Below are 19869 nucleotides of genomic sequence, written 5' to 3' on the forward strand. Positions count from 1 at the left end.
ACACAAAAGAGAGATGAAGATGGAACTAAGTTCATTAAATATCCTGTTTTAACAGCACAGTGTACTAGCAAGCACACATCTGGTACACAAAACACACAGCATTTTCTATCTTCAAAGTACACTGCTAAAACTCAGAACTAAAAGACCATACAAGATCTTTGTTTACAGAATACCTACTCCTCTTGAAGAGCTGATTAACACTGTTTCTGCAAATCCACAGATGGGATGCTTGAGTAGACACCTACGGATACAAACACCTATGTCAAGGCCTCACACATACATAATGAAGGTTAATGCTACCTTCTGAACAACATACTTCAAGAGAACCAGTCCACATAAGTACCACTTTTCTCATATGAAGACTGCTTTTGCGCTATATTATGTTGTGAATGTGGTAATTTTCATATAAAACTGCAAACTGTATTTTCTTAACAAAACTTTGGTAAGCTACAAAAAACTATAGCTACAAGAGCTGCAGATGTCACAGGGCGAGACTACTTGCTGGGAGCAAGCCTTCATGTCAACTTAGCTTTGTAAAACTCAGGAAGAGTTTAAAAGAGCTGAAAAACACTAATAATCAAAAAGGCACTTAGAATAAAACTTTTTTCTGCACACAAAAAGTAGTGGAGAATTAAACTGCAGGAATTGAGTCTAAGAAAAATCTTGAACTGCTCTCCATGAAATTCTCTTTTAAGTCTCTCCTTTGTCATGATGCCCTAAAAAGGCTTAATAATTGTATTATTAATGTGCTGAAATCATTGTCTGTTCATATTGTCTCACCGTTTCCTTCATTTAGTCATCTGTTGTCTCTTGAAATATAAGCTCTTTAGACAAAAGACCATCGTTGTAATCATTGTACAGCACCCTGGAAAACGCAAAGCGTTTCATGAATACGGTTCCTAGATGTCACATGCCAGTGCAAATAAATTGTTTTCCCCAGAAAGATAACTGAAAGTTTAAAAATGCAATGAACAACTTGCTTATTACCTGGAATTTTAAAATCTGACAAATATGTTGCCCGACAAGTAGCCTGGGAGTTACTTTTAAGCTTGTCATTTCTCCTCTATAACTGCTGTAGAATCACAAGATAATCTGTGTTGAAAGAGACCTCTTGACCTAGTCTGGTCCAACCTCTTGCTAAAAACAGAGTCAACTTCTAGCCTTCTATCAAGGAGAGGACACCAGGTATAAGGTGAGCTGCACGCAGCATTGCAAGTTTGGTTCTGACCATCAACGCGAGAGGGTCTCTCAAAGTTCAGACAACTCTGTATGGAAGCTTTTCTTTGAAGAGGTCTCTGGCTATCTAGCAGGCGCAAAGCCAGCACTGCCTTACTTAACTGCCTCATGCGCCCCTTAAGTGCTGCATTCTTCAGCAGTCCTGACACCCGGTATTGTTCACTGTTCTACCATCCTCCACCTTGAAATCGCAGCACATCCTTTCTAGCGGCCACTTTACATGTGACATTTACATTCTTACCTGGAGTAAGAAAAGTCATTGCTCATCCCCATTATTGGGCACATGTGACATCCTTATGCACTTCCAGAATTTGTTTCCACTCTGAGTACATTACATTTCTAATACCAAGTACACGCTGATGAAGGCTCACAGTATTAACTCTTATCTTTATTTCTCTAATCTCTAAGCCTACATTATGCTCTTATTTTCCAACATATATTGTCATCTGATTGTTTCATTGAGGGCAGTAAGGGCTTCTAGAACACAACGCCTTTATTCAAGGATAAGCGTTTTAGAGTACACTGAATTAACATTACTACTTACTGTGGACATCTGATACCACAATTTCTAGCTTGCCAAAGGAAAAGAACAAAAATTGAGAGATTTGAGGGACTTTTCCAAGCTCCAAGACTGTGTTTAAGACCAGAATTTACTTATACTCCTCCTCATTTTTCTGAAACCTACAATTTATCCTAATAAACAGCCTTTATTTTTCTTCAGCTCCTGGACAAGTTACCTGCTACCCTCTGTGCACTCAGCACCACAATTTACTCATCTCATAGGCTGTACAGGCTAAAGCTCAGTCCTTGATGTCACACAGAGAAACGGACAGGGGAAAAACAGCACATGAAACATATACCCTTATGTACATTCACTGCCATGCTTGTGACTGCTCACCTCCACATTCACACAATATAAGGTTGGTGGCCTACAAGAGAAATCTTCTGATTTCATCTAATGGATTTGGTTGAGTTCGCACAGAAAGGTGAGGTTAGAGCAGCACAATCCCCAAAGCCATCAACTAAGCAGCTGTTTGAACACAACAATGCATCTTCAGTCCTCTCGCTACATGACTTTAAATTCATTTCAGTTACAATAACCTTTTATTTACTAGATAAGTTTCTCTATCTCCCATTACTTTGTTTACCGCAACAGGGATTTTACTAGCGTTACACATTGTCTGTTTCCTCCTCCACACTCTTTACTTTGTAAAACAGCTGTCTTAAAAGTTCTTTAGTTAGAAACAACTAAGCATTTGCTATTAATATTTGAAACTATTAAGTGTTGTTTTCATGCAAAAATAATTATTCCACTAATATATGTACTTTACTGGGGTGCGTCCTTCCTCAAGTTTTCACTTTGGATTTCATTAACTGATTTTCTTTCCTGAAATAAAAGCAATATATGTCATTTAAAGAAGTTCTTTGCATAGACCAAAAGCAAAGTTCACAAGGGAAGTACTCAGTTGACCAATACAATCCACAGCAGATACCATACCCCAGAAGAGTACAGTATAAGACGTCTCTAAGCACAGAATTACCTTTCTGGTCTTTTGTTCAAGAGATAAAGCGCCTTACCCTGCCCCTGCCTTAGGAATCCCTACCTCAAACCTCAGCACCTGCTGGGAGTATTACTGTGCCACCCACAATTGAGCAGCTTGTTGGACCAGCTTTGCAATCAATCAAAACAGTAACTTAACATATACCATAAAAGAACATGATGTCAGAGTTTTAAAAGTTAATTCTAACATCAAAAACATTAGTTCACTTTCTTTCCCTTAAAGTGCTTTTTCTAATTTAGCACATTCTCAATTCAGAGAAAATTGAAATAGGGTACTCACACTGCCCCAATTTTATTCGGAGTTTAGGAATACGAAGTTATTTTAATATTTTTTTTTAAAGTGCTACAGCTTCTTATAAAAACATACGCCCCTGGGACTGTGAGTCTGCCTTGTTTTTCCCGAGTTATGCAGGCAAGATCATCTTGAAAGAGGAGTTGTGTGAAGACTGAGGAGTATGACAAAGCATCTTAACAGAGGGTAATCTTACAGCACTGAAGTCTTATGCTGATTTATCTTACAGTTGCAATACTAAAGTTACATACAAAAGTTTAAATTAAACCCGGCTGTACACTTAACTCCCCTAAATTATGGGCAGGAGTGCCTTAAGACATTTCCTGACAGATACAAATCATCGAGAAGTTGAGCACGGACGTTTAGAAGGAACTTTAGCACATGCTGAAGAGACACAGTAAACAGATTTAGACACTGAGCTGCAATAGAGAGGTAAAATACAAATGATAGTGAGAATGAAAGGAGAAGCAGAAACTAAAGAGCCGACACCTAGGACAACGGAGACGGAAACAATTCTAGGAGACAGAAAACCTCTCGCCTTTGATACTAAAAGCCAACTGGAAATCCTCCCCCCCGCTCCAGCAAGAATAAACGTTACCGCTGTTTCCTCCGCTGCTTGTTTTTAAGGGATCGCTTCTACTTCAGCGGTGCTCCTGCCAAACTGCATACCCCACTTCGGCCAAACCTTTATCTCAGTTACACCGATGGAAGGAGGAAGTAACTCCATCCCGCCGAGCCTTGCCCCCACGGTAAAAATAAACCCTGCAGCCAGCCACCCGGCCCCGGCCCCGGCCCAGGCACGGCTCAGCCGGCGGCAGCCGCCGCGCAGCCCCCGGGGTGCCCGCGGGCCGGCCCGACAGCAACGCCCGCCGGCCCCTCACGGCCGCCATCGGCCCCCACCGGCCCTCAGGGCGCCCCGGAGCCGCCTCCCGCCCTCCCCGCCCTAGGCCCGGCCCGCCTCCGCCGCCGGACGCCCCTTCTTCGCCGCCTGCCCCCAGCACCCGCGGAGCCCGCCCGGCTCCCGCGCCTCACGCCGGGCGCTGCGGCGGCGCTTCCCGCCCCGGCGGGTGCGGCGAGGCGGGCGGGCGCTGCCCGGAGCGGGCCGAGGCGGCGCGGCGGGGCCCGCCCTGCCTCGCTTACCTTACCCGCGGCTCATGGCACTGCCCGGCGCGGCCCCGGCGTCCCCCGGCCCGCGCCTCCAGCGCCGCGCCGGGCGGCAGCAGGGGGAGGAGAGGCGGCGGGGCTGCCCGGCGCCGCCAATCCGGGCCCCGCGGTGGGCCGGGCCTGCCCGAGCCGCCGCAGCGCCGGCCGGAGGGGCGGGGCGGGGGGGGGCGGGCCCGGGCCTGGCGGGAGCGGGGGGACGGCGGCGGGCGGGGGTCGCCCCGGGAGCGGGGGGTCGCCCCGGGAGGCCCAAGTTTCAGGCAGCCGGTGAGAGGTGACGCGAGGAAACGCCTCCCCAAAACGAGGAGCCCCTCGGGGAGACAGTCAGTGCCGGCACCGGGACCGGGAAATTCCGTCCTCGCCGGTCACTTGGAGAACCAGCGCCCCGGTGGGAACGCGGGCAGCGCGGGCCGTGCTCTGCCGCCGGTGTCGGGGTTAAACCTCCCGGGTTCCCGGTTTCTGTGCTGACCGCACCTACGCGCAGGCAGTTCCAGGAAACGCCGCCTCGGGTTGGGGTTTGCCCTGTAAACTCTTGTGCCTTGGCTTTGCAGGTAAACGTCTGCGGCTGCCGTCTCTGAGTACACCGGGCCATAGAAGGAGCTGCTGCCTGCAGAAAATGTAGGTGCAAGCACACGAAATAGAGCGGTTTGGGACCGAGATTTACACAAATGGCCAAAAACCAGCTGTTACCCAGACAGCCAGGCAGTTAACCTGGGAAACATACCGTGTCACAGGTCAGTTTATTTACTCTTCAGATTTCCCAATTTGAAGCAGACCGAGGGAAATCGGTTAAAAGGTTGTTTTCCCAATGACGTCTCATGCAATATATTACAGCCTTACTAATGCTTTTTACCCCTTGCTCAATTGCTTTTGCTTCTGAAGACAGCTAATAATGAGATTACAACATCTACACTGGGTCAGATTGATGTCAGCCTTAGCTACCCAGGTTTCTTTAGCTACCCCATGGATTAATCTGGCTGTGTCAGCCCACTTCACTTTACATCAACAATTTCTGTTCAAATTAAAACAAGAAGAATCCTACGAGGTCTTTCAGGCTCTCCTTATTTCATACCAGTGTTCAAATTTATGATGCTTTATGAGGTGGTAAGGCAAAAGTTATTTACTAGCCAATGTTTAGTGGGATATGTGAGCAGAATTAATATTGCTCCAAACTCGCTAATGCAAGGAGTTAAATATACAGTATTAATTTTCATATAGTTTACTATCTGATCTACAGCTGTAGCTCAGCCACAGTTTGGGGTCCTCTTACACCAGCCATTATACATACTAGCAGGTTTTCCAGTGTAGTTCAAAAGTAGGTGCAGGTAGCACTTACCCTGCTTTTCTGTTTACATTTCACGGACAGTTCAGTGCTTGTGGAAGTGAATTATCACCAGGCATCTTTGAGTTCTTTAAGGCTCTTAGTAGCTGTTTTTAAAACCAGGATTCCTGCATGTAACTGTAAAACCAGAGGTACCAGGAGTGGTCAGCACCTGGAAAAATTTGTTTCAGTGCAGAAAGGACTGAGCTCATCAAACGGAGGGCCAGATCCTTCAAGCTGTTGGATGTCTGAGCAGTAAACCCAGCAGTCTTAAGTCTCCCTGAGTCGAAGCAACCGAGCAAAGGTTGCATTGTGTGAGCATCACTGCATCACCTTTATTTGTTCTGCAGTCTTTTTTAAATTAAAAAGACAACATTATATTTTAAATATACGTACATATTTTAAATATGCGTATACAATATACGCATACGTAAATATACGTATGCAATCATCTAGGACAGGTTTCTCTTCATAGCCGTCATTGTATATAGGCAGACCTTTGAATCATTATACAAAGCTGATATTAACGTTTCCAAAGTCTGAAGATAAGATAATGGTTGTTTTCTTAACAACAGGTTTTCCCTGCAGGTACAGAGACTATGGCTGAAACTGTGACAGACAGGTTGGTTTTAACTGGGTTAAACTATAAACAATTCACTAGAATTTCCAAAGCTTTTTCTGCCCTCTGTTTGCACCTAACTTAGGCAACATATGGCCTAAAAGACCTGACCTTAAGAAAAATATTTTTGCACCTGAAGTCAGGTGCTCTGCAGAGGCTTCTTCCACAGAGTGATACGTGCTGAGCAAAGGCTGGAGCCAGCCACTGGGAAAAACCAGGCACAAGCTGTGTCTGACCAGGTCACCTGCCTCTGAGCTTCATGGCGTCTATGGCCCCTTGGGAATCCTCTTCTAAAGGCAAGTCCCAGTCAGATGGAAGAGGGAAAAAGGACAAATCTCTGAATTTTTGAATCATTCAGTGCTGGAAGAGTAAATCCTTTTGTTGGATAATTTATATTCCACCCATCCTACAAAAAGACAAGAGAATAAAGTAATGCTTATTATTTTTAATATTTCAGTATCCTGTGTATAGATATGACGTCATTCTGAGAAACAGCAGGCCTGCAGGTTCTAGAAATAGGTATCTATAGTCAGGAGCTGCTTTTGAAAAAAATTACTTAATCTTTTGGAATATGTGAGGGAGACATTTAAATGCCTTTAAAAAGCAGTGCTTGAGCAGGCTGTAAAATAAGGAATATTTATCTCCCAGAGCTACTGTGAGGCTCAGTTCATTTCTCTATAATGTCCCATCAGAATTTCACAGCTCAGGACATTTTAAAGCTTGTACTTTTGTGAGAAAAGAATACTACATGAGACTTGGGTTTCCATATGGTTTTCACAAATCTCTCATTGCCATCAGATCTCCTGGGGAAGACCTGAGAACTGCAGGACAGGCTTGCTCGCAATTTTACGCTGAGAAGCTTTAAAAGGAATGAGGCAGCAGCTGTGCCTGAACGCGTGAATCCTGGCGTACGTGGTTTTATGTGTATGTGTGAGAACAGCTTTACAGTTATTCTATTTGTTTGTTATCTGTACAATATTAAACGCAATGGAAAGAGGCTTAGCACAGAAAAAACCAAACAGGCCCCCCCAGCCCATTCATTGTGTAGAGCAACCCAACAAGCACTTGCAAGGCCAAGGCTTCCCAGTGGGCTTCAGCTGGTTCTGACTATGGGTATGGAGAAGAGCACGAGCTTCCCAAATGCCACACTCCTTCCACAGTGCTGGTGTGCCTATCTCCTGCTTCTGGAACACTGAAACCATAGCGTCCTCAGCGCCTCCCCATTCCCTCCCTGCCTCATGGCTTCACTGTTGCCTTTGGACCTGAACTCGCTAAGTTGCAAATCTGCCCATCTTGGCCTCCAACCCACGGATCCCAGCCCCCCCAGCAGCAGTGCTGCTGCCTGGCTTCCCCCTGGCACAGAGGAGCACAGCCAGGTCGCGTCCTGCTCCAAGAGCCTCCCGGGGCAGCTCTCCCAGCCTTGCTCCAGCTCTGCTTCTGAAATTCCCCAGGGACCTGCAGACACTCTGAGCGCTTGTTGCTTCCTGTGCGAAAGCACATTACTCTGTGGGGTTTTTTTTGTATTGCTGCTTCATTTCTAAAGCTGAGCTGAAGCTAAATCCTCTCCTCCTCATTTGTTCTTGTGTTCTTGTGATCTTCCTCTTCCTCTCTCTCTTTCACCCTTTTTTTAAAAATTTATTAAAGGTTTCTAGATTGCCAAGTATCTGTTGAGGAACAGCTCTCTACTACTCGTCCAGTCCTTGCACACACGTCAGAGAAGACACATTTTCAGAGCCAGAGGAGGTTCTAACTTCCACCTATCTCCCTGCAACTGTGGGCTGAGGTACTGGTAGAAGGGCAACAGCAGAGGCCTCTCTCATGGCTGCCAGGAGGTCAAGTGGATTCACAGAACAGGCTAACACAAGGTCAGTGGCGCATGCAGAGCTAGAACCGTGCTGCTGAGGTGATGCCCACAGGCAGACCTGTTCCCAGGGAAGGTGCTTTTGCAATGTAGCCTAGGTCAAACAGTTTGAATGCTGTGAATTTGCACTGGTTTCTCTCAGGCCTGCAAAACCTTCTTGATGCTTCTCACATAGGCTAATCTCCCCCCTGACACTGAATCCAGACAGGGAAAATGGCTGGTGCATACCTACAGCGGTGATGCCATCCATCTCTGGGGAAGAGGTGAGTCCCTGTGCCGTGCAGAATAGCCACGTGCATACAGCCAAAGTCACATGAAGGTTGCAGGAGCTGGTATCTGTATTTCAGTGTACCTGGCAAATGCACAAAACTCTAAAAGCCTGAAATTTGATCTGCACATGATGGAGAAGTCAATACCCCTCCCTCCGCAGAGACCTTTGTGAGTTAGAATATATGCTGTTTGAGTGCTGGAGTACTTCATCGTGCAACTGTGACAAAATACAAAGCTGGGGGAAGGTATAGAGGATACAGTGGCACTATTTTACATTTTGTCTGTGCAGGCATTACTCCAGAAGTCCTTGACAATAATATCAGATGGTCCAGGTAATTTTCTATTCATCAGGAAAAGCAAAGCACAAAACAAACAGCATGTGTCCTGACCTTTTAGCTGCCAAATCATTCACCTATTTTAACTCTACAAGTAAATTTAGTACTCCTGATACAGAACAGCTGAAGCTACATATTTAAACCCGGCACATACACTGCAAATGCACAGCTCTACCACAGGAACCTTAACACCAGCCATCAGTACTCTTCTGCTCTTGCCTGGATAGAGGCTAAGGTTCTACACTGATGTGCTTAATTCAAATGGTTAGTAAAGGCAAAAGAGCACCAACCAGAGACTAGAAATGAACAGCAACCTTCAGATCCAGAACTCCAAACCAATTGTCCAATATTCAGGAGGAGATGGGCCCATAATGTTTTTTGCAGGGGGAGAAGCAGATCATATGGTCATGTCATCTATGATGATTTTATTGTCCCTTGTCTTCACGGGGCAAGTCAGAAAAATTAATCTGAATTAATGACAAGTGTGACTTGAAAGTGGTTAGGGAAGTTACACTGGAGTCCTGTATGAGTGCTGTTACTCAGAATTAAAGTGGCATTCATTTGATTTAGCTTTCTTCAGTTTCAGAGTGAATTACACTAAATCAGATTAATGCCACTTAATTCTGAATATGAATACCTGCATAGGGTTTAATAGAATTTAACTAATCTATTTTAAGAGATAATTCAGGTAAGGTTTCCTGAGTGGCCCCTTCGAGGAAAGACTCACATCAATAGACTTAATGGGGATTGTTCCTGGATTGTGTTGGCGTGAGGTCAGAACATCAACACTATCATAAAAATAGCGACATCTTGCTCAAATGTCTTTGTTCTGAGAGCATTAACATCTGATCTGGAGCTGAATGTATACCTGGTAAAATGGAATCAGAAATGGCAGGATGAAGTGAATCCTTAGTTACCACAGAGGGATAAAACACTGAAGAGAGTTTGGTTTCTCCAGCTGAGATGGAGAACTGGCATAGATGGACCCCTGGGCAGGGCATTTCTCGTGTTCTGAAGGTGTAAACAACATGTTGGGGTTTGGGTTTTTTTTTGGTAAGGCTGATATCATTTAGGCTGTTGTACATATCTAGACAGTGTAATTTCAAACCTGAATGTTGCTAGAACCTTTATTTACATGAACTTCACCAAGGTGTCAAGAACTGCAGTCTGCAACAGTAATTAGTAACTTTTAATTGAGCCGTAGCATCATTGTGGCCCATATCCACGTAATGTAGAACAAACCCAAATGTCCATGCCAGTCAGTCCAGCATTTTGGAATAAAATAGGGGCAAGATCTTCTTTTAAATGGGCCAAGTTAGAAACTGAGCTTTGCTGAGGAGATTGGCTTAAACAATGAGAACACGCAGGTGCAGTTACGCCCCGGAACAAACAAGAGCACGGCTTTGAAAGCAAACAGAGGACTGATATTTTCCCATGTTAAAGAACTGCCTCTGACAGAGCATTCAATACTTGTCCATTCACAGAAAATAATCACAGCCAAAATTCAATCCTTTCCTTCTCGCTCTACAACCAACCAAACACCAGTGACAGCTCTGTCCTGGCCCATTTCTCTAACAGATTTGGACCCAGCCTCTGAAGCTGAATGTTCTAATTGCCTCCACAACTGAATTCTTACTCCCTTCCAAAGGGCAGTTCTGACCAGGACTTTCAGAGACTGTACTAGACTGCAGAGTACCCCCTTAGCTTAGACACCCGAGGTAGAGGTCTAATGCGAGGCACTGAGAATACTCCGCTCAGCTTCACTTTGTAATTTTAGTGACCTGGTGCATAATCCAGTCTCCAAACCTGCCCAGCTGCCCTGACCCTTCTGCTCAGCTTCCACAGCCACCTTACATTGCTGCCTACTGCAAGTAGCATCACACTGTGCAGGGCAACATCTGGCTCCATATGACCTTGGGGTTTTTTCATATATAGGAGCGGTTCCCTGTTGTTCAAGACTGAGTCATGTCTTGTTCAGAGTATCATTAAATCTCTTAATTAAACATTGCTCAGTATTCTATCCAACCAGAATCCCTGAGTCAAAATTTCAAGTGCTGATAGATGCTGTAATATATTTTTCACATAAATCCAGTGAGATATGCTGAGGAATCTGATAATTACATGCACATTCTGCTCTGGAAAAAAAAGTAAACTAAACATAGCCATACCTTATGCTTTTAAAACATCAAATCCAGATTCCAGGCAATATTAAAACCTTCCAGATTTGAGTAAGACTCACCAGTCAATACTGCCTTCTACTGTATCTAGACAGAATTAATCTTGATATTCAAAGCCTTCCAAAACTCTTCATGTTTTAAAAATAGTAAAATGTATTTCTTTTGAAGTATGGGCTTGTAACAGCTATTTAGGAACATCTTACTCAACTCAAATGGATCTTGAACCTCCCTTGAGGATAGTTTAGATGTCGGTGTTCATTCATTAACAAATTGGAAACTGTCCAGGGCAATATTGCAAGAAAACACATGATGTCCAGGCTTTCTGTTTCCTCCTTTCTTAAACAGGACTTTCCGTGCAGTTCTCTACAAAGAAACCCAAGGTTAAATATGATTAGTAGGGCAAGGAATGAAGAGAAATTCAACGCAGTATTAGCCATGCATACTGCTTATTGGTCAACAGCGTATTTCTCTCTAGTGGTACGGGAAGCATATAGTAAAAACTTCACTTTGGCAGCGAGAATCTCATCTCGCCCCAATTCCATCACATATTCCTGTTCCTCGTCATTGACAATAAGTGTGCAAAGGTCTTACTCTTCATCAGCACAAAGACACATGCTGATTATCTAACCCTAATGCCATCCAGACACAGGGTTCAGGCAAAAGTTTATGACCCCAACAGGTTTAGCGTTGCCTTCCATTGCATATTCCTTTGTATAAGAAACAACAACTCTGGTATAGAAGCAGGCAACTGAAACAGGAACAGTCACCCCAAGAAAGAAGGCAAAAGGGCAAACCTGGAGGAGAAGCTAATGCATTCAGGGTTTCTCCCAACTGAAATGTTGGGCTTTGAAGATGCAGGGAGGAGGGCAGTGCTTGGAGCAGCTGTGTGCTCCTACGGTCTGGCAGGAGCAGCCTTCTCTCAAAACCAGGCAGAACCAGATAAACTCTGTGAGAATGACCTTGAAGAAAAAAAAGCTGTTGGAGTGCTTCTGGATAAAGTGCTGGCTGAAAGGACTGAAATTGCACGCAGAGAAAGTGTCTCCTATTGTCAGATTCTGCCTCTGTTCAAGGCAACAGAATTTTGTACTTTCTTTGTAAATAAAAGCGCTGCATCAAAGTCCTGGGTGATCAATTTTGTCTGCTATTAGAAACAATCCACCTGGCCTAAAACCCTTTAAGTGCTTTTGGTCAAAGACAGGGAATAAAAGCTTTTCTCATGGAAAGGCAAGAACTTCATCCCTTTGACTGCAACTGCACAGAGCTTGAAAAGTCAAGGATGCATGAAGCGTGATTGCTACGACTTATGAATTGCGGAACAGGGGACATGTGCTGTGGATGTGATGACTGCTGACACTCCTTTGCCCTTAACCTTGTCTTTCACTGACTTAAGTACAAAGGAGGTGTAAAGCAGCCACCAAGTCAAACTACTGCCCTGGTGGAAATGACTCCAGCAATTAGGACAATCAGTTGGTGTGAGCACACAGCCCCATCCACGTTTGTATGCAATGAAGAAAACACAAATGTGACCTTTGTCAGACAGTCAGTGCACTAATTAGTGTGTCAGAGATAATAACCGTTAAACATGAAAATCTGACCTATATAAACTACAAAAGAGGAAAAGGCAGCAATTTACTTAAGTCTCTCTTATACTGTTAATGATTATAAGGTGAAAAACTAGACCATAATGCAGGAAACTTGTAATTAAAAAGCATCAATTATCGTTTTCTCCTTGTGGGGGACATTAGTCAGGTTTGCTTTCCACAGTCCCATTCGGTATACAGACAGACATGTAGGACTGTGTGATTCATCCTGGAAGAGTCAGAAAGAAATCAAGTCAGTGGGAAAAGATCAGCTTAAAAAAAAAAAAAAAAAAAAAAGGAAAAAGGAAATAAAAGGAAATAAATATAGTTAAAGAAAACCCTTTCAGCATTTCTTGTTTGACAAAGCACAGGTGTGTGTCAGGGTTGTTTTCCAATAGGGCAGCCTTGCCTCCCTCCAGCGATGACTAAACTGGATTTAAGCAGCGTACACAATGTTCTGAGGTTTCAGGGCTGAGCCAGCTAATACTTTCAGTCATGCTGAACATACCATCCTTCTGTAGAGATCAACTAGTCCCCGAGGTCCCTGGGAGGAACATGAATCTCTCTTCATAAGTCTGCCTATTTTCCCTCTCGGCTCGCTTAAGGTCTCTGACTTCCAGCCAGGGAGGACAGATTGTCTAGAGGCAGTTACAGGCTCAGCACCCACAGGTGGAACCAGTTTTTCAAGAGTGCCAACACATGCTGTAAGTACATTTAGATTTGTTATTCCAGCCCTGAGGAATACGAGTCAGGGCTGAGCTCTGTTCACTAAATTTGTCTGGAAATTGCAGCCAGGGAGGTCTCACTCCTGTTCTCTTTGTCTATATGCAGGCATTTCCAGGGGTCCAGGGAAGCACAAAATGCTAAATTCTTGTCTGGAGGCCACAGCTCAAGTGGCAATGGCCACATGTAGTGAGAGTTACGGAAGTATCAGGCATGGCTGGTCTAACTTGCTTGTGAGATGTAATGGCCAAAGCAATTGAAGCAATAACAGGCCTTCTAGTCTTGATCACCTGACGGGGTGATGTGGACACAATTGGTGGCTAGAAAATTTGATTTATCATTTTGCATGCAGGGACTGCATTTAGACACACTTGGCTTTACCCAGTTTCAGCTCTGCCATGGATCACACTGCAGAATCACAGCTCATCTCCAACCCCCTCTGAGCTTTTGCCTCATAACAGTTTTTGCAGCTTTTGGCATTCCTAGATAAGAATGGCTTGCTCTTTAAAGCTCCTGTTCTTTTAGTGATCATGAAGTTGAAACAAAAATATAAACACCAACTCAAACAGTAATAAAATCAAAACTAAGTTTTGCATTATGGAGACTGAGATTTCCATTATTACTATGCTTTAAATAATTTAAAATTATTCAAAAGCAATCTATATTTCCTATTGACAATCTCATGTTAATTTAATAACCTGGTGGCTGTAGTTTTCATTAACTGACTTACACTCTGACCGCATCTTAATTGACTTGACAATTTTTTCTTCCATTAGACCCACAGCCTATAATCAAGCAGGGATGCCAAGTTCACCCCTTCCCGTAATACTGTGACTCAGTCCACTTAAGACAAAGCCCTGATCTTTGTCCTACTGATGTCAACCTCTCTGTCCCCTCCACTCCTGAGGCACACCACCAGCACTCATTTTCACTGCCTTGGAAGCACTTATCCCCAGAGCAAAGAGTTCCCTAAGGAAAAGCTGGGGCTGGAAAGTAGTGATTGCACTTGGGAGAGGACACATTTCCACAAACTTACTGCTGGTAGGAGCCTGAGCTACCCCAGAAGTTCCCACTAGGGAACAGCCTGGGCGGGTGGTGAGAGCCTCAGGGGAGTTCAGCCATTTGACACGGATTACTTCCATGAAGACAGCAGTCAGTCAAGGGATGTCTGTTTGGCAGCTCTGAATAACATGAAGTTCGCAGGCGAGACTCTTCTGCCCTTGTAGCACTGTCTCATTGATTTGCAAAGTGAAACCATGTCAGTTGCAGTGGAGACTTGGCTCTGCCTGTAGTGAAAAAATGAATAAACAAAAAGCCAGTGCAGAGGATTTAAAGCCAAGCTCCCCCTGTTCAAGTGTTGATAAGTGCTTTGTGGAAACAGGCTATTTCAGCAGTCACAGTTCCTCTGCTACCACTGAAGAGGGTTTGGATTATGCCTGCTAAATAACAGTGTAACATCGTGTTCTGTTTTGAAGACACACACCCCCAGTGTCGCTGTCATAGTTTTAGAGCCCCGTATATCAGACAGGCTCCTCAGTGCCTCATGACCACATGGCCCATACAGGACTAAGGCACTGACAGAAGCAGTTGCACCTATTGTCTTCTCAGAACAATGGTGCTGTAACCTGCAAAAGTGCTTTTGATTAACACGTATATTTTCTACTTCTAGTGGTCACAGGACACAGGGATGTTTGGGACAAGCCACCTCCCCAGCACTGACTGTGCCACACAGCGCATTGCCCAGAGCATCGCCAACACCATGAAGTGCAGAGCCGTTAAGGTGTCTGGACTGATGGGTTCTTTCTTCCCAAACCTTTCAGAGTCTGGGGGAGTTCTCTCCCTCAGCCCTGCACACCCACCTCTGTCTTTCATCCTTTTATTTTCACTTTCTTTCTTCCCTGTAATAAGATTTCATTCCAAGATCTCCTTTTATCTCCTGAGTAAAACATTAAATCAAAAAGACAACGACATAAAAATCAGGGCAGTAACCAGAGGACAGTGAACTGTCACACTGATAACTTTTGGGCTTTATTCAGTGACAAAACTGTTCCATTTTCACTGTCCCCAAAGAGTGCTAGTGATTTCATCTAGCACTTTTACACACTCAGGATTACACAGGAAGATATTACTAATCTCTTAATTTCAGAGCCAGATTCTATCTTTACCACAAGTAATAGTTTATTTGTGGAATTACTCCTCAAACAATACCTTTTAGATCTGAATTCCTCTTAACCTTGGGAATGTGGGAATGTGGTAAGACCCAGGATACAGTGTAAGGTCCATTTCTAACAAGCATGGTCACAGCTTCACACACAGTTCAATGCTACTGCAGATCCCGGGTTGACCTGGGCATATTCCAAGTGCCTTTGCAGTGGCCGCCTAGAACTTTGTTGATTTGTGCTAAGAAGTTTTTCATTTCAGCTTCATGCTGTTATTCTGTTTGTCTGTCATCAGACTTTGCAGGTAACTCCCTCCCTGAGGAAACTGTGATTTCTTTTGCTCTTAAATTTAAAATTTAATTACAGTGATTATTTCCTGCAATGGTGAGAAATTTTTCAGCCTTCCCACTCAGCGTGTCTGTGGCTGGTAAGAAAACAAAGTACCTGGATAAATACAAATGCTCGCATTCAATTGAAGCTTCCCATGCAAGCCATATTCTCATGATTGCTTTTTTTTTTAATGGGAGCACCTGTGATTTAGAGTGGAGCATTTCAAAGCATGAAGACCATAAGCCCCATTCTTTCTGATTCTTTAGACATGACAACTTGTTATTACCTCCCAAATAACAGTAAACCCGATGTTTATTCTGCTTGGTGAAAGACTGGTGAAGTCTATTGAGAAAGGCCTTGAAATTCTAAATATCACAATGCGCTAGCATTTTAAATCTGTACTGACACTTTATTACTTTGTTTGATTTCTAATTTAATTGGTGGGGTGGTTTGGTTTTTTTTTCCATTTGTACCTGTTTTTTTTCTCCAGCTTTCTTTTCCCTGTGCCTGTCCTTTCTCTCACCAGGGAACATTCCCAACCTGACAGCATTACTTCCCTTGTCCCCAAAAGCTGGGGGCTTATGATGCAAGACAGCTTAGTGATGAATTGCAACGTGAAGAACTTGAACTGACCCAAGCTCACAAAGGAGCAGTCAGAACAAGCACACAACACCCCAGAAAAGTAAATAAAATTTGATGATTATTGACCCACCGATGACCAGGATATGTACTCTGCACAGAAGTAGTGTCCCAGCGTTTACAAACGGTTCACTAACCTATGCGAGAGGGAAAGAAGTCACGGCTGGAAGGTTTACACTGCATTTTGAAAACTGTTCTTTAAGGGTGGCAGAGGTCCAGAGGAAGAGATCGTACCGCTGCAGGAATAAAAGTCACAAGGCTCAGTTTACTCCATGCACGTAGACGTGAAAAAGTTAGAACCCGGCGCAGAGGCCGGGCGCGGCGCGCAGCCCTCCCCGCACCCGCGCAGCCTGCGCGCCCCCCCCCGGGGCTGCGCCGGGCGGGGACCGCCGCGGAGGCAGGAGGGACCGGTCGCCAACCCCTGCAGGTCGGTTGCCACCAGGGGTCAGCACCGGCCCAAGCCGGGGGCTGGCAGCGGCCGGCGCCGGGGGCTCGGCCCGGCGCCGGGCGCGGTCCCTCCCGGCCGGGGCACCGGTGACCCCGAGGGAGGGAGGGACAGACGGCTCGGCGGCTCTGCCAGGCAGGTTCCAGCACGAACCACACAGACGTCATCATCGATTTTTCCACGAAAGGGCACGCAGAAATATACTTACGTTAGGCAAGAGAATAAGCAGCTGCTAGTTTAGCGGAAATGAAAAAAAAAAAAAAAATTAACAGTGGCAGGGAAGAAGAGCCTGTTGATTTAAAGCATTTCTGTATCTCATCCCTAAAGCCTCTGCTCTGCAATGGTAAAAATATTATAAAGTTAACCAAGGCAGCGCGGCGGGTAAACCTTTCTGAAGGTGCTTAGTGCCAGCGGGGCGCGGGGCGGTCAGTGGAATGCGCACACAAGGCGTGCCATGCCACAAAGGGCCGGGGGCTCCTCGCCCCAGCTGTCTGCTCAAAAAGTAAATATTTAGCAACACACCTCATTTTATATTGGTTGAGCTCAACCTGTTGACAAGACAGAAATCTGGAATTTTTTTGGTTCTTTTTCAATAACGTATTGTTTGATCTCTAATCTGAGCTTTAATCTGTTTCAGGAACAGATTCAAGACTTATTTCCCAAATGTTTCCAATGGGACAATGAGGCTCGTTTGGCATCCACAGGACATGCTCATAAGAGGACATTTGGACTCCTTGTGTAGCTGTTTACTTCATGGGCCCATTCACCTTGCCTTCACTGGAGAAGTCTGCCGATCTAATGTCCCATATTTTAAAATATTTTTGGTATATCTGTAAGACAAAACAGAAGTGCTCAAGGCGGTGCACAGCACTCTAAGAAGTGGACAGATCAGATATGCTTCAGTATGGCAACTTTTATTACAGACTAAATCCAAAATAGTTTAGGATTATTCCAGCCAAGAGACAAGCTGAAACAGATCAATGAATTGTCCCACTGCTTCTCCATCATGCCCAGATGACATTTTGAAACATCCCAGAAACCAGGGCTTTCCTGAGCTGTGCCAGGGACTGCAGAAAGGTTTGTAGAGGCACTTTTACCTTTGTAATTTAGCAAAAGAGTTATGTGAATGTGAGCACTCTTGTGCTCAAATCTTAAACCAATTTAGTGCATTTAACTGCAGCTAAACTGGTTCATGACACCAGATCTAAGTGCCTGGCATCACTTGTTGCAGAGATTACATCTTCCATATGTAAATTTATACAGCATATCTATATGGTTCATCACTAATAAAAAAATTTACAGATATTAATTTGCAAGCGGTCACTAATACGAACATGCAAGATCCCATGAAAAGTTCAGTTCAGAGGTTTCTTTATTAAAATACCTTTTCACATTCCTTATACTAATGCATTTGCACAGACACTCATGGGATGCTAGAAAGAACATTTGTCAACAGAAGAGTGCTATGAAGTCAGTCATTTATAAAAGGCTTATGATACAAACAACATTTGCGTAGGGAACAATAAATTAGAGATATTAGCCAGTAACTGGAGCTTGAAAATTTAAACGTTTGGAATGAGGATATAAACCCCTTTTGTATTTCTTGCTGGTTTTGTGCCTTGATGCAATGATTAAAGCAGTAACTATGTATGTATATACAAATCCATGTCCTCTCCTTCACTATTTTCTAATTAAAATGGTCCAGATCTTGTAGTAATTTAATCTGCAGCAAGGAGAGCAATTGCAGTATCAAATACCAGCTGGTTAAGGGGTTGGGGACAGTACTATCTCTGTTCTGTGTTCTTTTTTTTTTTAAACTAATGCAACCGAGATAAACACGGTCTGCAAAGATTAGATCCAGGTCCAAACTGGGTCCATGTTAGTGGTTTATCATACTATAGAGTAAAAGGATAGGTATAGAGGTCCATAACGGACAAAGTGGACACAAGTACAACTTCAGATCTCTCCTAAAATCAAAGGAATAAGCACTATACATAACAGGATTTTCAGGTACAAACTCACTGACCTGGGTGTAGTATATCCACCCAAGACCTATATTTTGCATCATCCAAAATAACTGTGATGGGCAATCATTCCTCGAAGAACCATCACACCAAACTAACCAACAAGCATCAGAAATTTTAAAGGGGAAAAGCAATTTAGCAAAGAATAAAGACTATTTGTGCCTCTACTGGTAGAAGCACTTGGTAAAGCACTGAATCTCTGAACAGTTATTCAAGTTTTTTGAGAGCCCAGAGCTCACTCTTCCGTTAGGCCCTCATTGCAGTGGAGCATCCAGGTGAGCTATAAATTAGCTGGCTCCAAGGCTGGTGGCAGTCCAGCTGCTGCAGCACAGGGAGTTCAGCACAAGCTGCAAGATCATGTCAAAGTGCACACATGGCTGGCCAAGCTGTGCTGAGCTCTGTTCTGCCACAGTAGTGTTACTGATAACCAAGTTAGCTAGTTTAAAGCAAGCTTAGATATTTCTACATCCTACTGGCATCACAGTAATTACTGCACTGTAGAAATCTATTTCCTCAGCTGTCGCTTCCCCTTTTATTTCCTCAGAGCATGATGAACTGGAGGCAAGAAAGGCAAAATTGCATTAGCAAGAGAAATTAAAGATGAAACCTAGGTTGGTGGTTTCTAGAACCACTTTCCTATGAGAATTTTTGTTTGTAATTTTTTCCATTAAATGCTTTAAGAACATCTCTATTGTTCCCTGTAAGGAAATAAACTTTGAAAAGAAGAGCCTGTCAAACTCATAAATAAGTGCTGCAGAGCTTTTGAAACATTTGCAACATCTTCCATCTTGGCTTGTTTTCTTCCAGCTGATCTTTGAGATGACCGTTCTAAGTAGCATCAGGATGCCCTTGTATTCTCTGTTGGCAACAAGAGAAAAAAAAAAAAAAAAAAAAGTATGAGTATAAATGTCCCCCTGCCCTCCCCTGTCTTTTCTGATCAATACAAAAACTTTAAATATAGTAACATATTCCTTAGAGCACTGTACAATGAGCTAATAAATACTCACAGTTCCCTGGGGAGATATTAGTATTATCTTCATCAGATAAAAAAGGAAATAAGACAGTGGGAGATTTAGGTTAACAATTACAGGCTAGACTGCAGTACTGTTAATCACCAACATCTGCAACCCGGCGCT

The 19869-nt window shown here is 44.0% G+C and overlaps 2 protein-coding genes and 2 long non-coding RNA genes across 11 annotated transcripts in view; 2 read left to right on the plus strand and 2 right to left on the minus strand.

Moving 5' to 3' along the window:
• Positions 1–4341, minus strand: part of TEX2 (testis expressed 2) — a 55567-nt gene extending 51226 nt beyond the window's left edge. The window contains exon 1 of the mRNA XM_074921794.1: positions 4230–4341. The gene's annotated coding sequence lies outside the window, so the exon portion shown is untranslated. The remainder of the gene's footprint in view (positions 1–4229) is intronic.
• A 116-nt stretch (positions 4342–4457) lies between these two features.
• LOC141967968 (uncharacterized) lies at positions 4458–7807 on the plus strand. The gene is made up of 3 exons (XR_012634788.1): positions 4458–4517; positions 4802–4984; positions 6989–7807. It is a non-coding gene; the product is annotated as an uncharacterized LOC141967968 (long non-coding RNA).
• A 4576-nt stretch (positions 7808–12383) lies between these two features.
• Positions 12384–18618, plus strand: LOC141967969 (uncharacterized). The gene is made up of 3 exons (XR_012634789.1): positions 12384–13117; positions 16152–16307; positions 17347–18618. It is a non-coding gene; the product is annotated as an uncharacterized LOC141967969 (long non-coding RNA).
• The window catches only part of PECAM1 (platelet and endothelial cell adhesion molecule 1), a 38099-nt gene continuing 36293 nt past the window's right edge, over positions 18064–19869 (minus strand). For all 8 annotated transcript variants that reach the window (XM_074922256.1, XM_074922255.1, XM_074922254.1 and 5 more), the window contains one exon: positions 18064–19591. In XM_074922256.1, the coding sequence (XP_074778357.1) occupies positions 19572–19591 (20 nt within the window). In that variant the 3' untranslated portion in view covers positions 18064–19571. The remainder of the gene's footprint in view (positions 19592–19869) is intronic.

Source organism: Athene noctua, chromosome 18 (assembly GCF_965140245.1).
Source record: "Athene noctua chromosome 18, bAthNoc1.hap1.1, whole genome shotgun sequence".
Classification (NCBI taxonomy): domain Eukaryota; kingdom Metazoa; phylum Chordata; class Aves; order Strigiformes; family Strigidae; genus Athene; species Athene noctua.